This window comes from Megascapheus bottae, chromosome 20 (genome assembly GCF_031878675.1).
Source record: "Megascapheus bottae isolate mThoBot1 chromosome 20, mThoBot2.hap1, whole genome shotgun sequence".
NCBI lineage: Eukaryota > Metazoa > Chordata > Mammalia > Rodentia > Geomyidae > Megascapheus > Megascapheus bottae.
Window position 1 is genome coordinate 16,042,514 of NC_143528.1, and position 17,834 is coordinate 16,060,347.

The window sequence follows — 17,834 nt, forward strand, 5'->3', positions numbered from 1 at the left end:
GTTATTAGATTCCGAAGAGATTATGTCTGGCTCCACACAGTTCACGTTTGATGTAGGTCTCGAATTAATATTATGGTTTCTCTGACATCTCTTAAAACTGAGGCCACAATCTTCCTCTAGTGAGAAGGTTCTCTCATTAAACAATGTCCCTGATATAACACACAAGGCATCTCCTGTTCTCCCAAGTACGGGGTTTCAGCTCCTGCCTATCCTACCTCCTGGTATGGTTACCCTGTTTCCCTACTGCAACGCTACCCTTCATGGCATAGAACATCCTCTTCTCCTAAACAGTGAGTAATGAACAGGGCCAGGTGTCTGTGCTTCGCCCGCAGCCTTAGGGGCATCTAATTCATCAACAGGACATGATTCTAAAACCATGCGTGGTGACACAGGATCCAAATGAATTATGTACCCTTAGCAGAGGCATCTATAGCAAATAACCCTCAGTAAGACCTCAGATTCGTAAAATGATGTGTGCTTCAAATAATCTAACATTATTAAAATATAAAGTGTTTTTTGGTAAGTGATACATTGGAGCTACAAGTTTAATTTTAAGATGTGAATCATATATGTGTGTGTGTGTGTGTGTGTGTGTGTGTGTGTATTTTGGTCGAGGGGCTTGAACTCTGGGCCTGGACACTGTCCCTCAGCACAAAGCTTCTGTCTCAAAATAATAATAATTATTACTCAAGCATGCACACACCAGGCCACAAGGTAACTAAAAACAATGCTTGTACATGATGAAACAAGTAAAGCAAAGCATAAAACAAAAGCGTGTCTGGAGACTTACGTGGTTATCTTTATAGTAGTAAGAAAGGGCAGGAAATCGCCGTCTACTCCGGAATTTGGAACTTCCCAAAATGATGTGTGCGGTAGCTGATTTGGGAACATACACTTCAGTGGGATAAGAGTCACAAACCTATTAGCAGAAAATGAAAAGAGACTTTTAGGCAATCATGGCATGTGTAGCCAGAAATTCCATGCTCACATATATAGGGGCAGCATCTAAAGTTTTCTTAACTAAGTTACAGCATAGGCTACTTGGAAGAATCCAGAAATGGCTTCAGAGAAAGGAAGCATTGCTGATTCTATGAAATTATTCTGAGAGAAAGCAAGACACCTGAGCACATCACCCCTGTGCACGGCCGCATCTCATCACAGTTCCTCATGCCAGGCAGGGTGGTACATGTGAGCCTTTCCTTCATCAAATTTGTAAAATTTGCATCCTGATACTAAGAAAACTTTAGTTGCCCAGGGATGTTCCTAATTGATAGATGGACAGAAGTGAAATCAGCTTTCCCGAGTCCCTGACATAAATTGTGGGCATTCCTGCACCCTTCCTGGATACTCCTGCCTTTCCAAACATCAACCCTGCTTCCAGATCTCTCTTTTAGAAGGTTTTCATTTCCTTCAATTCTGTCTTGTGAAGTGGACCTGGTGGGCAGATTGCCCAATCTGCCTGCATTTCCTTATCGCTATACATACCGAGGGACTCTCTGGATATGCCTAGACAGGCGCCTGATTTCTAGGAAATAAATCATTGCTCAATGACGCACAGGGGACTGTCAGTCGCATGCTTCAGAAAGATGGACTGACCTAAGGTGGAGGTGAAATACATACTGAGCCACATCAATAAGGAAAGGTGTTGCCACTGCAGCCATTTCTTTTGGCTACAATGGATTAAAAAGTGCTTTGTGATGGATATTATCTGATTTGTTCCTTCTGTCAATCTGAAATTCATAAGCTCTTATCAATTGCTTTGTCACAACACCCACCCTTTCTGCCTTCACTTTCTGTTCACCAGACTGTGTGCAACATGGAGCAAAAGACAAAGAACCACAAAGGAGTTGTTCAATACATCATCTCAGAACTTCACTAAGGACGTCATAGTACAGAGTCTAGTATGAGCTCTGGAGGAAAATCCTGTTCCAAGAGCAAATGATACTTCCTTCCGCATGCCATCCTGGTATTCAAACCTGACTCAAGTTGGCAATCTGGTACCTCACCCATATGCCTGAGGCTCAAGAGACTTACGTTGCCACACATGTATCATTGAACCAGACTGACATGTTCTTTAAATAACAATTTTTTTTAAATAGAGATAAGGTTTTCAGTAAGTTGGGAATTACCTACTCCCTTCCTGGTAACAACTCTAAATACAGTAACTGCAAAGTTTTATGAGTAAATGAAATAAGTAATAGGCAAGATTTCCCAGTACATGTATTACAAACAGCTCCTGAAAAATCAAGAGGTAAGTGAGGTTTTGGAGTTAATCCAGACTCTCTGAAGGTCTCCCAAGGGTAGAAAAGGCGCAGCTTAGCTCAGATCATGGTCTCATGTGCACCAAACCTGGAATAAGGCCAAGAGAGAAGATAAATATCCAGAGCCCATTCTCAACTCTGAGAGCACATTGTTGTCTCCCCACTTTGTTGTCTGCCTCTTTGCTCATCTAGGGAGCAAAGGACAATCTCTTGCCCTCAAGGGGTAGCAGAGCTCTCACTTCCTTTAAAGACAAATGTAGACCTTTATAGCATGGCATGTGCAAGCAGCAAAAGCTCAACAACCTGAACTCAACAATGATCAGGAATGCACCAGCTGGCCATGGCTTCCCATCTAGGAATACCAGATACAACCAGCTACAATACCAGCTACAAGCATTTCTGCTTTCCACTAAGGTGCAGAGCAAATAAGAGGGGAAACAGTTCAACAGGCCAAAGCTTAAATACAGAGCATTCTGATGAGTACAGGCAGAGGAAGATGTAGAAAGCTAAGAAAAACAGACTCTTCTACTGATCTCAAGTTTCATGAACAACATTTAAAAAAAAAATCGTAACATATAGAGGGGTTACAGTTATATTCGCCAGGTAGTAGGTGTATTACTTCTCACACACTGATAACCCTTCTCATGTTTTTGTTCCCATTTCTCTTCTCCCACCCCTCCCAATCATCTTGTTTTCCCTCCTCTGAACATTTTACAGATTGAAAAAATAAAATGTATACTGCTCTCATCAAAGCAGACAGCAAACTCAACTAAAAAAAAGTTAAGCCTGCATGCTGGGCCCTGGTAGCTTACACCTGTAATATGAGCTACTCAGGAGGCTGAGAGCTGAAGATCATAGTTCAAAACCAGCCTGAGCAGGAAAAATCTATGAGACTCTTTAGCCACCAGAAAACCAGAAGCGGAGCTGTTGCTCAAATTGGTAGAGTGCTAGCCTTAGTGAAAGAGTTTAGGGACAGCACCCAAGCTCTGAGTGGAAGCCCCACAATGGAAAAAAGAAAATTAAAATCACAGTTCTATGCTGTAAATTACAAAACAGTTTGAAAGAAATTGAAGGATATACAAATAAATGAAAAGACACCTTCACATTCCCATTATACTCAAAGCAACCTATGGACCCTATAGAAAAAAATCCTATTAAAATCTGAAAAGCAATTTTTTCAAAAATAAAAAAAACTTCATCCTAAAATTCATACATATTCTCAAAGTTTTCTATATAGTCAAACAATTTCTATCAAGAACAGCATTATAAGATTCATACTTAATGATTTCAAAATATATCACAAACCACATACACTACAATCATCAAAGAGTGTGATATTTAAAAATAGAGAACCAGACCAATGGAACAGAGAACCTATAAATTAACCATCCTAGATATGATTACATGATCCTCAACAAGGGTGCCCAAACTGTTATCAGAAAGGAATATCTCTTCCTTCATCACTTAGTAACAAATGGTGCTAGAAAACTGGATATTTGCATGCAAAAAATAAAAATGAAGGATGACCTTTATATAGCATAAAATAAAATTACCTAAAGTTGATTAAGGAACTAAGTATAAGATCCCAAATGATAAACCTTATGTAAATATACATAAGGGAAAAGGCTTTACAATATGATTTGTCATTCTTTTTTTCATGACAGCAAAAGTATAACTGATAAAAGTCAAGACATCAAACTTAAAAAAAACTTCCATGTGTCAAAAGGCACAATCAAAAGATCGTAAAGACAAATTGAAATGAGAGAGCAGGACTGGAAATGTGGCCTAGTGGCAGAGTGCCTGCCTAGCGTGCAGGAAGCCCTAGGTTTGATTCCTCCATACCACATACATAAAAAAAGCTGGAAGTGGTATAGTGGCTCAAGTGGTAGAGTGCTAGCCTTGAGAAAGCCCAAGGACAGTGCTTAGGCCCTGAGTTCAAGCCCTAGGCCTGGCCAAAAATATTTTTTTAAATTTCTTCTTAGACATTTTGGACCTAAAGTCTATATTAAGGAATTTATGATGAATGCAGAATAAGAGGATGTGAACCTTTTAAAATAATTGATAAATAATTAATAAAGAATTTATAAATAAAATAACACATATATTACCAATATATACTTATATAATGTAAATAGTAAAACTGTTATATATATAGTATATATATGTTGTAATACTTATACATATTATATAAATGATGTTACCATAAGAAACTGAATAAGCTTTAATAAAATGACTAGTGTAGGTTAAGATTTACTCCAAAAGAGTCCAATTAAAAAACTTAGCAACATATACAAATTATTTTGTTTAAATAAAGATAATTTCAAAGTTAGGTATAAAATAAGAAAGAGTTATACTACCATAAGCACGTGTCATGATGACAATAATAATAATAATAAGCCTGCCCAAGACCACCAAATAGAAAATAGTAGGACTGGTTTTGAGATCAAACTTTTCATAGACTATATCTGATGTAATTGCTTTCACAGGCAATTATTTCGTTTCCATTATATGATGTCATTGGCCCCACCAAACTCAAAGGATTTACAAGAAGTACAAAATAATTTATGAAACAAATGAGGGAAAAGTACACATTTTCTTAACCATGAAATTAAAATCCCAAGAAATGGCTTAGGATGAAACTCTTTCAATGGACTACTAGTCAGGAAAATTTCTGAAAGAACAGTTTTTATTCTATTTCTAAACTGTTAAGGGGTAAGTACACATCATCTTTCCCCCTATTTCAACATTTACGAAATCAGAAAATCCCCTAGGTTTTTTACTTTTTTTCTGCTAGCAGCTTGTTTAACAGCTTTGTTTTGCTACGTGTCACTTCAGAAAAGAAATTCTGAGTAACACATGTTCTGCAGTCTACTACTTAGGGACATTGGTGACTGTACATGAGTCATGTTTGTAGTGCCAATTGTAGAGGAAAATGTCGTAAAAATGAAAAGAACCTATACTTCCAAAAACATTATTCCATTACACGTAGCTCAGCTTAATTTTCTTTCTTGCCCAAATATATATCATATTTTTCTTTAAAAAGACTTACAGGGGGCCGTGAGTTTGGCCTAGTGGTAGAGTGATTGCCTAGCATGCATGAAGACCCGGGTTCGATTCCTTGGTACCACATACATAAAAAAGCCAGAACTGGTGCTGTGGCTCAGTGGTAGAGCATTAATCTAGAGGGAAATCCAAGGATAGTGCTCAGGCTCTGAGTTCAGTCCCCAGGACTGGCAAAAAAAAGAGACTTACAGTTTTCCTTACTAAATCCTGATTTCCTTGCCTTTTGTGTCAAGGCTGAAAATTCAGTGCAAAAGTAGGCTTTAGCATGAGAATAAACAAATCTGATTATATTACCTAGGTACTTATTTCTCCAGTTCAATTATTCACTCTTTAATATTTATACTGTCTATTAGCCAAAAACTGTATCTGAGCTATATGGTGATAGAGTTAGTGTAGAATCATATATATATATATATGTATATATATACTTAAAAAATTATGTTACTATCTTTAAGTAGTTCAACAAAGGAATTACCGTTCAACTAGCTATTTTACAAGGATTAAATAAGGCTACGATAGTTAAAGTAAAATACAATTACAAAGAAGAATCCATATCATGAGTATTCATTTACCCCAAGAAGTTTGTAAATTTAGGATATACTGAAGAATGGTATGGAAAGACTTGGCTATAGGATATTAAGATTTATGACAAAAGCATAATATAATAAAAACATAATTATATAATTTATAGTGTTGAATTTCAACAAAGATTGGTAAACAGTAATTTACTTTTTCACAATATGCTAAAACATAAGATATGATATGAGAAAGTCCAAGGACAGTGCTCAGGCCCTGAGCTCAAGCCCAGGACTGGCAAAAAAAAAAAAATCTTGACAATTCAGACATTTCAACAGCTATACATATAATAAGAGGTTTTATCTAGACTACATAAGAAGTTCTACTAGTGTACAATATGTAAAAGACAAAAAAGCTTTAAAAAAAAAGAATAGAAATAGGAAACATAGAACTCCCCTATAACCCAGCAATTCCACTGCTTGGCATTTACCCAATCGTCCAGAAACAAGGAAATACTAAAGCCACTAGCACAGCGATGTTCATTGCAGCACTATTTACCATAGCGAAGATATGGAACCAACCCAGATGTCCCTCAGTTGATGAGTGGATCAACAAGATGTGGCATTTATACACAATGGAATTCTATGCTGCTGTCAGAAAGAATGACATCTCCCCATTTGTAAAGAAATGGAAAGACTTAGAAAAAAATCATATTAAGTGAAGTAAGCCAGACTCAAAGGAACATAGGTGCAATGGTTTCCTTCATTTGTCATAATCAGTAGAAACCTGGGGCTTTCCTAGCAGAGATTTACAATAGAGCAAAACTTAGATACATAAGACCATATAGTATGACGCTAAATGTAAGGACCTCCAGGATATAGAAACAAAAGCCATATAATGAGTGATTGTTGTCCTTAATGTACTAAGTTATCTCTCATCTCTTCTACTGTCCCTTGGTTATCTCATATTGTTACAATATTTCACCTTGTTATCTGATATATTCTATATATGCTTATTGGTTATTTGAAATAAGATAGGGACGGGGGAAATCAAGATGAGTGTGGGGGGGTGGTAAATGGGGACCATGACATGAGAAAGGGTATCAATGTTTGTGAAGTAATGCACCTTCTATCTGGTGAATATAATGTAACCTTTTTATTAATTACAATAAAAATATATGGAAAAAAAGAATGGAAATAGGCAATTCGAGGAAGAACTACTATGAATGGCCAATAAACGAAAGTATTACCTAGGAAAGAAAACTGTTATCAAAATACACAATTGAGACCAAAAGAGGACTTTTTTAAAATGAAAGAATAGTGGGCTGGGCATGCTGGGGTGCAGTGCTAAGTGCTTGTCCAGAATGCAACAGGCCCTGAGTTCCATTCCCAGAAACACACACACACACACACACACACACACACACACACACACACACACACGAAGATGAAGATGAAGGAGGGAGAGAGGAGAAGAGGAGGAAGAGGAAGAAAAGGAGTAGAAGGAAGAAGTATGTCATCTTCTTGTCGTCGTCGTCATCATCATCATCATCACCATTCTTCTAGTTCACACAGTACAAAGACCACAAATGAAAACTGCCACTTTTGAGTCTTTACTCCCATTTCCTTCATGGGGAAAAGAAATGTTTTCCCCCTTTTTCACCTATTTACTTTATCTTGCTATACTAAAGTAAGTCTTTGCTAAAACCTTAAACAACAGTAAAGAAGAAAAAAAACTGTTTAGGCAATGGATGGTGGATGTTCCTTTCTGTTTCTTTTCTTCTCTCTCACAAATTGTCTACTACATTACTTTTATTATTTAAGATATTTAAGAATTAAAGCTGGGCGCAGTGGCTCATGCCTGTAATCCTAGCTACTCAGGAGGCTATAGCCAGCCCAGCCACTAAAGACTGTGAAACTCTTATCTCCAATTAACTACTAGAAAATTGGAAATGAAGCTGTGGCTCAAGGGGTAGGGTGATAGCCTTGAGCTGAAGAGCTGGGGAACGGTGCCCAGGCCCAGAGTTCAAGCCCCACGACTGACAGAGAAAAATTAAGGATTAGTAGGGAAACCAACTCGGATATGTGACTATCACTAGAGAGAACATGGAGTTTGTCTGCCATTGTTGTTCATTCCCTTGCAGAGCACTTTCTGAAAGTGCAGACACATTTCTGCACATCTCTCAAGGGAACCTCTTGCTGACCTTGTGTACCAATCAAGAGTCCAATAAGTACATCAAGGACCAAACTGGTGCCAAACTGCCGTCAGTCTCTCTGACTTCCCTTCTAATCACTCCTGCTCTATAAAAACATATGATGAGAGACAAAAATCCAAGTCAGCTTCCCAGCCAACTGCCTGTCCATGAGAGCGGCACTGAGTCTCAACCCTTATGGAAGAAGTATGCATGGGGAAAGGGGGTTCTTCTTGCTCAGACTTTCCTACTCTAGGTACAGGAGGGAAGTAAGCCAGCAATAACCATGGGAGACCAAGAAATACACCTAGCTCGATAGGAGATACCGCCATGCTAAGCTATCTGAAATCAGGATTTCACATGGATTAAGTATTTGGAAGTCACACCACTCACTCTATAGTCTCTGTTCACATCGCTGAGCTGCCAATAATTATTGGGGAGGCCCATTCGCTTGTATTCCTCACTAAGATCGATTAACATCCAGCCTTGCTCTCTTTCTTCTTTATCCAGCTTGGGGTTGAATGAAAAGCAGTACAACTCCTCATATTTCACTGCAAGAAAAAGAAGAAGAAAGCCAAATCAAGCTAAGTCAAAGCCAGAACCAAATATCCCCCAAAACATTCTGTCCCAGCTGGAGCTAACCTCCCACCCCTGGCACAGTCCCAGGAGCACCCTGCCTCTGTGACCAAGGTCACCTAGCCTTGATGAGGGAGAAGGCCTGCAGTATTTGGGCTTTTACAGTGCAAACACTTCTTTCTTGTAGCAAATTGAGCCTTCTCCGACTCCTTTTTTTAAAAAAATTATCTTAAGAATGAATATGGAGTGAAAAACTAAGTATGCATATATTCATTAGACAACAGAAAATCTTTTTTTTATGTGTACATCTCCAGTTGGGATTTGGAGTGGCCGGTCAAAGATAAATAGAGCCCCAGGCTACTTCCACATTTCGGGGGATGCAAGAACAAGACAGTTCCAAAAGGTATGGATTATGTGGTGTGTTTGCATTAAAAACATTTGAACTTCAACAACTTCGTATATAATTGTGCTGATCATAAGACCTTTTTAGTATTTATAAGAAACCTCAATTCATATTGCACACCAGCCTTCTCATAGAGTACAAGTTGAAGAATGCATGGGGAAATTCTTTCCATTTTGAAACAGTGTTTCTGTCTTTAAGCATTGTCTATGCTTGTGAGTGAAGAGCCTCAAAATTTCCCTCTTCCCAAAACCATCTAAAGTTTGCTTTTTGTTAATACTCTGATTTTGTCATATAAGGGATTGTCTAAACCAATAATACAACGTGTCCAAATGGAACAATATCAAATGTCCTTGTTGTAGCTACATGAAACTAAAATGGAAGAGGGAAATTTACAAATGGTTTTCACTTAATCCATTATACTCAAAATATTATCACTTCAACATGTACATCATATGAAATGTATTAATATTCCTCCCATCTTGGTTTTTGGTTTGTATCACTTTTGAAATTCTGTGTGTATTTTACACTATCTGATACTTCATATTAGGTGTGGTCACATTTCAAGTGCTAAAGAGTCTCTTGTGGCCATAGCTACTAAGCTACCATATCCCCATAATTGTGTATGCAACCCCTCCCCTCAGCAGCTCCTCCCTTCCTCCTTTATTTTTTCTCAGTCCATCCCTCTAATTTTCTTGTTTCTTTCCCACCACTATCTCCTCATAGTTTTCATAGGTCCTTTCATTTATTCAACTGGTGATTGCACCTAGTATCAAAAATTTAATGGTTCTTGTTTTGTTCTTTTTTTTTGGTCTGGTCCTGGTGCATGAACTCAGGGTGTGGACACTGTCCTTGAGCTTTCTCAAGGCTAGTGCTCTACTACTTGATCCACAGCACCACTTTTGGCTTTTTCTGTGTATGTGGTACTCAGAAATCAAACCTAGGGTGTAGTGTATACTAAGCAAGCACTCTACCACTACGCCACACTCCTGGCCAAAAAAATTTAAGGTTTCTTAACATGTGCTTGGAGGCCCTGTGAAGTATCTAAGCTTAAAAGTCATATAATAAGTGATTGTTGTCCTTAATGTACTATGTTATCTCTCATCTCTTTTGCTATCCCTTGATTATCTCGTATGGTTACAGTATCTTACTTTGTTAATCTGATATATTGGATATATTTGTATTTGGTTATTTGAAATTGGATAGGGAAGGGGGGAAAACAAAATGAGGGGTGGAGGTGGGGAGGAGGGAAATGGGGACCAAGACATGAGAAAGGGTATCAATGTATGTGAATTAATTTACCTTCTATCTGGCAAATATAATGTAACCCTTCTATTAATTACAATAAAAATATATGAAAAAAAAGATCAAAACTCAGTTTCAGATTTTTCTGACCACTATAGAGACGACTCATCTACATGGAAGAAGAAAGATAAGGATATGCTTTAAAGGTAGATAAAAGCATTTTAAGTACCAAAATTTTTTTATTTGACATAACTAAATTTTAACCTGTGTTAGTTATCTATCGATGTTATCTTACTTAACTTCAAAACTTAACACACTAAGCAGCAACAAAATACTTACATACAGGTGCAAGGATACAAATATAACAAAGCCAACACTTTCAACAAGATAATTTGCTGTCAACTAACTGAAGGAACACACACACAAATGAGATCATGTTCTGGGAACAGTTAGTTCAACTTTGACACATCTTTTCCATCTCTGAGTAAATTTTCATGACTCAGGCTTCTGCTACCATGTTAGCCACAAATGCGATTTGTTTAAGATGCCAGAAGAATCTCCCGAGAAAGCTTATGTTCCTCCAGTGAAAAAAGAGATTATAAATATGGGATAGTAGTGGGAGTTAATTTTTCTTTATTAAATATTTACAAATAGATTTAAAGATGGATGAAGAAAAGCATTCCCTGACTACTGGCAATCTTCTATGTAGGGGGTGATGCTTGCTTCTGTTGGGAAGGAACAGTGAATCTGTATATACACTAAAACAAGAAAAATTCAATTCTTATGCTGAGAAACATTAGAACAAGTTGACACTGAAATTATTCCATTTTTTTCTTTCACACATATTTTTAGGCGAAGGGTGACTAGCTGATCCTCAAATCCAATTTATGTGCAATTCTACATCAGGGCAGGAAGGTTTCCACGCTTGTTAACCAAATCTCAGTTGTGTTAACCCAAGGTCAGCCTAAAAGAAGCCAGAACACTGTACTGTGAGAAATTCAAGTACCCTTAGCACAGATATAAATCCCATTTCATAATTTTCTGTTCTTCTCTATTACATACATAGAATACATAGAGAAGATAAAAGGAAAATCCAGGTCTAAAGAAAAAAACCTTATGGCCCAGAAACACAACAAATCAAAGAAAGTCTGCTTTGAACTGCAGAACTTCTGTATAGCAGAGGACATAGCTAGCAAGCTAAATAGAAAGTGTACGGAGTGAGAGAAGATCTTCACTAGCCACACAATAGACAAAGGCCTCATATCTAAAATATATCAACAGCTAAAAAAATTTAATCACTCCAAAACTGATCTCCACAGAAACAACCATCCCATTAAAAGATGGGCCAAAGACTTAAAGAGAGTCTTCCCTGAAGAAGAAACAAGAATGGGCTATAGACACATGAAGAAATGCTCGACATCTCTGGACATAAAAGAAATGCAAATCAAAACAACTCTGAGATTCCACCTTACTCTAATTAGAATGGCCATGATCAAGAAATCTAATAACAACAGATGCTGGTGGGGATGTAGCCAGGAGGAATCACTATTACATTGTTGGTGGGAGTGCAAATTCATTCAACCACTATGGAAAGCAGTATGGCAGTTCCTATGACCCAGCAATTCCACTACTTGGCATTTACCCAATTGTCCAGAAACAAGGACATACTAAATCCACTAGCATAATGATGTTCACTGCAGCACTATTTACCATAGCAAAGATATGGAACCAACCCAGATGCCCCTCAGTTGATGAGTGGATCAACAATATGTGGCATTTATACACAATGGAATTCTATGCTGCTGTCAGAAAGAATGACATCTCCCCATTTGTAAGGAAATGGAAAGACTTGGAAAAAATCATATTAAGTGAAGTAAGCCAGACTCAAAGGAACATAAGCTCAATGGTTTCCCTCATTTTTCATAATTAATATAAATATTGGACTCTCCTAGTAGAGGTTTACAATAGGGCAAAACCTAGATACATAGGCCATATAGGATTAGGCTAAATGAAAGGACCTCCAGAATATAGAAACAAGAGCCATATAATGTGTGATTGCTGTTCTTAATGTACTATGTTATTTCTCATCTCTTTTGCTGTCCCTTGGTTATCTCATATTGTTATAGTATCTTACCTTGTTATGTGATATATTGTATGTATGTTTACTTGTTTATTTGAAATAAGCTAGGGAAGGGGGAAAACAAGATCAGGGGAGAGGGTGGGGAAGGGAAATGGGGACACAAACATGAGAAAGGGTAGCAATGTTTGTGAAGTAATGCATCTTCTATCTGGGGAATATAATGTAATGCTTCTATTAATTACAATAAAAATATATAAAAAGAAATTCTTATGGATTTTTTTTGCTGTTGTTTCTAAAGTCTTAAAGGAAGGTATATATTGGAAATTTATGGTTGTAAATATTTATGAGACACATGATACTAAGATTTTGAAATACGAAATGATTAAATCAATTAATATACCCCTCACCTCAAATAATTAACACTTGTATGATAACACTGAAATTTACCTTTATCAATATTAACATGTACAGTCCTCAATTACTAGCTTTCTTTACCAGGCTGTACAGTAGATCTAAAAATCATAATTAACCAGTCTTTTATTTACTATTTGAAGCTATGTGATAGGCTGCCTACTCCACACTCTGATAATACCACATTCTCCTCTGTATCTGTGAATTCAATTGTTTTATATTCCAAACATAAATGGGAACGTGCAGTATCTGTCTATGTCTGGTTTATTTTACTTACCATCCTATTCCCAATTCTATCCATATTGTTGCAAATGAAGAATTTATGCCTTTTTCCTTCTATCTGATGAATATAATGTAACCCTTCTATTAACTACAATAAAAAATATATTAAAAAATGAATTTATGCCTTTTGAAAAGTTGAGCAGTATTCCATTATGCATACATACACACCACCACCACCACCACCACATTTTATTTCTCCATTCATCAGTTGATGTACATGTAGATTGACAACTGGACTACAGTGAACAGTATTACAATCTCTCTCCTAATTTCTATAAAATAGGATTCAGCATATCGATGTCAAATCTTTTTTTTTTTAATTTTTTGTTTTTTGCCAGTCCTGGGCTTGAGCTCAGGGCCTGAGCACTGCCCTTGGACTTTCTCAAGGCTAGAGCTCTACCACTTGAGCCTCAGCACCACTTCCAGCTTTTTTCTATATATGTGGTACTGAGGAATCGAACTCGGGTCTTCATGCATGGTAGGCAAACACTCTGCCAGTAGGCCAAACTCCTGGCCCTGATGTCAAATCTTGTGGTAAATTTTTTTATTATATTTTACTGTTGGGGTGATCCATAAAGGGGTTACAGTTACAATCATCAGGTAGTGGGTACATTACTTCTTGAACATTGATACCCCTTCCCATGTTTCTCCCCACCCCCTCCCAATCATCTTGATTTTCCCCTTTCCTTCTCTATTTCAAGTAAACAGATTAATATGTATACAATATACTAGGTACCAAAGTCAGATACAGTAACAATATGTGAAAAATAGTAAGGGGAAAATGGAAAAGAAATGACTTCACATAGTTATTTCACAACAACAATCACAAAGATAAACCTCTTTTTTTTTTTTTTTTTTTTTTGTGGGTCATGGGACTTGAACTCAGTCTGGGCCCTGTCCCTGAGTTCTTCAGCTCAAGGCTACTGCCCTACCTTTGAGCCAAGTCCCACTTTCCACTTCCTAGGGATTAATTGGAGATAATAGTCTCAGGTCTTTTTGTGTGGGGCTGGCTTTGAACCTTAATCCTCAGATCTCAGCCTCCTGAGTAGCTAGGATTACAGGCATGAGTCACCGTGCTCAACAACTTTTTCTTCCTCCTCCTCCTTTCCTCCTCCTCCTCCTCGTTCTTCTTTTTTAAAGATAAACCTCTTGGGGTCGGGAGTTTGGCCTAGTGGTAGAGTGCTTGCCTAGCATGCATGAAAACCCAGGTTCAATTACTTGGTACCACATACATAGAAAAAAAAAGCCAGAAATGGTACTGAGGCTCAAGTGGTAGAGCTCTAGCCTTGAGAACGTCCAAGGACAGTGCTCAGGCCCTGAGCTCAAGCCCAGGACTAGCAAAACAAAACAAAACAAAAAGATAAACCCGTTGCTTCCCTATCCTGGAGTTTCATCAGATATGGACATAGCTCATAGCTTTTGAGATACTGTGATCCTCTGCTAGGAGAATCCTAGACATATACTAATTATTACAAATGAAGGAAACTGTAGAGACTATGTTTCTTTGGGTCTGGCTTATGTCACTTAATATGATTTTTCACAAGTCTTTTCATTTCCTTACAAATGGAGTGATGCTTGTGGTAAATATTTTGAAGTGGCAGTTCCATTTTTATTTTCTGAGGACTACTGTTTCCATAATGCTTGTATTAATTTATATTCCTATCTATAGTATACAAGGTTGTCTTTTCTCAATATTGTTTTTAGAATGAAAAATAACTCATTTTTCTGTATCAGCCAATCTAGTATGGGTGAGGAGATATCTTAATGTGCTTTTATTTGCAATTCCCTAATGAATAATGATGTGAAGCATGTCTCTGTTAGCAATTCATGTGTCTCCTTTTGAGAAGTATCTACATAGGGCCTTTGCCAGTTTTTAATTGGACCATGTGTGTTCCCTTTACAGAGTTGTATTCTTTATTATGCATGTCACATAGTTAATTATGCATGTCACATAGTTAATCTCTCATAAGATATATGTCTTCCAAATGTTTTCTCTCAATATGTAGGTTGTCTTTAAGTCTGTTAATTTTTTTCTTTGCTGTGTAGCTTTTTATTTTAGAGAAATCTTTCCTCTTTACAGAATCTGAATACAGAAAAAAAATATATGCCCTTGAAAAGTCATATCCCTCAGCAGACAGACATGTTAAATACTCCACTGGCTCCTCACATCCCAGAGTCTGAACTGTCACATCCAATAAAACATGTTTTGTGCTGGTGATCAGCAGGTTTTAATAGACAAGCTCTGTGGGGCTCAGTCTCAGTCTCAGTGCCTCTTACCAAAAAAGGGCATGAGACCTCTTCCTATAAAAAGCAAATACCCAGCCAGGGCGCAATGATTCGCCACTATAATCCTAGCTACTTACGAGGCTGAGATCTGAGGCTGAGATCTGAGGATTGCGATTCAAGGCCAGCCCTGGCACTAAAGAACATGGGACTCTGATCTTCAATTAATCACTAGAAAATGGGCAGTGGGGCTGTGTCTCAAAGGGTAGGGTAGTAGCCTTGAGCTAAAGAACTCAGGGACCTAGCCCAGGCCCAGGGGAAGGGTGGTAGTATTTAGTTGAAGAGCTCAGGGACAGAGCCCAACAAAAACAGCAAATAACCAACATGCCTGCGACTCTGGGAGTAAATGGACAATGTATTGATAATTTTCTAAAATTCAAAACAATATTACATGAGAATCATTTTAGTATGTACTTCATCATATGTATCCTACTTAACAAAGGCACACGACTATTTTTCTATCAATTAAGAAAACAAAATGACAATTTAAAAAGTACCACATGATATACTAATACATGATATGAATGAAAATTTATTTTTAAACAAGCCTAATTCATAATTCAGTCAAAACCATCGGTTCAACTAGAGCACAGAAATGCATGGTTTGATACACATAGAAATGCATGCTTTTAGAATACTATTCATAGTTGTCTCCTTAATTTTAGGAAATGTGTGTGTCACTATAATGCAATTCAATCTTCATGATTCTCACCAACCCCATCACTCTCAAATAATCTTACTTCCTGTTTCCCAGAGAAAATTATCAAATGTAAACACTCGTTTTGAAACCACAACCCTGAAATGGACCTGTATCAGTACCCAATTTTTGTTCCTTTCCTCCTTCTGCCAAAAGAAAGAAAAAAGTGGGTAAAACAAACCTTTAGGGAAGGAAGGAAAATAACCTATCTGTTTCCCAAGTATTTGATTTTAAAATCAAAAACAGTATAAAAATTGAAATAAAAACAAACATGAATCAGCAGAATGTGAAGAGTGGGTGAGAGGAAGGGAAATTACCAATCACCAACAGAAAAACAAAGAAAGGCTGGGAGCATGGCCTCTTGGTAGAGGGCTTGCCTGTCATGTAGGAAGACCTGGGTTTGATTCCTCAGTACCATATATACAGAAAAAGCCAAAAGTGATGGTGTGGCTGAAGTGGTAGAGCGCTAGCCTTGAGAACACTCAAAGACAGGGCTCAGGCCTGGAGTTTTAGCCCCAGAACTGGCAAAAAAAAAAAAATAGTCAGAAAAACAAAGAAATATGGGGTAATGACTGAAAGCTAATTTGCTGTTCTGTTGAATTCAGGCAACTTAAAAATGAATGTTGATGAAAAGCCTTTTAGAAAGGGGTGGGGAGATAACTCAGCTATTATTTGGAATTTGAATCTAAGACACCATATAATAAGGGTGTCTCACCTTGATTACTTTAAACAAAGCAAGAATCTGAATTAAATATCAGACTGTTGGGGCCGGGAGTCTGGCCTAGTGGTAGAGTGTTTGCCTAGCATGCATGAAGACCCGGGTTCGATTCCTCGGTACCACATACATAGAAAAAAGCCGGAAATGGTGCTGAGGCTCAAGTGGTAGAGCTCTAGCTTTGAGAAAGACCAAGGACAGTGCTCAGGCCCTGAACTCAAGCCCAGGACTGGCAAAAAAAAAAAAAAAAAAAACCATAAATATCAGACTGTCAAAGTTAACACTTTGGGAAAAGGATCATTAGACTCAGCTTAGTACCATCAAAAAAAGAATTGCCACCAATGTAAAAACTGCTAAAAATCAGTGACAGAACAAAAAGTCAAAGGGTAAGCAAATGAGACTACCTCATTATGAGATTTAATAAGTTGTAAGAGCCAGGCGAGGTGGCTCACGCCTGTAATCCTAGCTGCTCAGGGGGCTGAGATCTGAGGATCATGGTTCAGAGCCAGTGCAGGCACTAAAGACTGTGAAACTCTTATCTCCAATTAACTATTAAAAAATGGGAAGTGGAGCTATGGCTCAAGGATAGGGTGGTAGCCTTGAGCTGAAGAGCTCAGAGACAGTGCCCAGGCCCAGAGTTCAAGCCCCATGATCTACAAAACAAACAAACAAACAAAAATATATAAGAAACAGGCACCTTAGTAGTACAATATATATGCTTTGCAAAAACAAGGTGCAAGGTTTATGCCCACCACTGTAAATTTTAAAAGTTATAGAAGGATTGGAAACTCAGATGAACTAAAAAGAAAAAAAGAAAAAAAAACCAGAACACCCAAACTGTAATTTAGCAAAAATGGGAAAATAAAATAAACAAAGAAATTATTTAGATGTTGAAGAACCACAAACATAGCTAATACTAAAATAAACAGCAGGAGGCAAATTAGAGGGAGGAGTAGAAAGAGGCCATGGGAAAAGTAGAAGTCCTCTGAGAGACAGGAGTTTTTAATCAGTACAATTTATATCCTTATTAAAGAACATTGATCTATTGGGTTAACTTATTTTCTCATTTAGGCACAAACTGTATTTTAGCATGTTATTTTTTTTTTTTTGAGAA

The 17,834-nt window shown here is 37.5% G+C and overlaps 1 protein-coding gene across 2 annotated transcripts in view; it reads right to left on the bottom strand.

The window, feature by feature from the left end:
- Window positions 1-17,834, bottom strand: part of Mtmr7 (myotubularin related protein 7) — an 81,401-nt gene that overhangs the window by 35,340 nt on the left and 28,227 nt on the right. For both annotated transcript variants that reach the window (XM_090354005.1, XM_090354006.1), the window contains exons 4-5: window positions 8,425-8,582; window positions 791-919 (exon numbers count right to left, since the gene is read on the bottom strand). In XM_090354005.1, coding sequence (XP_090210131.1) covers window positions 791-919; window positions 8,425-8,582 — 287 coding nt within the window. The remainder of the gene's footprint in view (window positions 1-790; window positions 920-8,424; window positions 8,583-17,834) is intronic.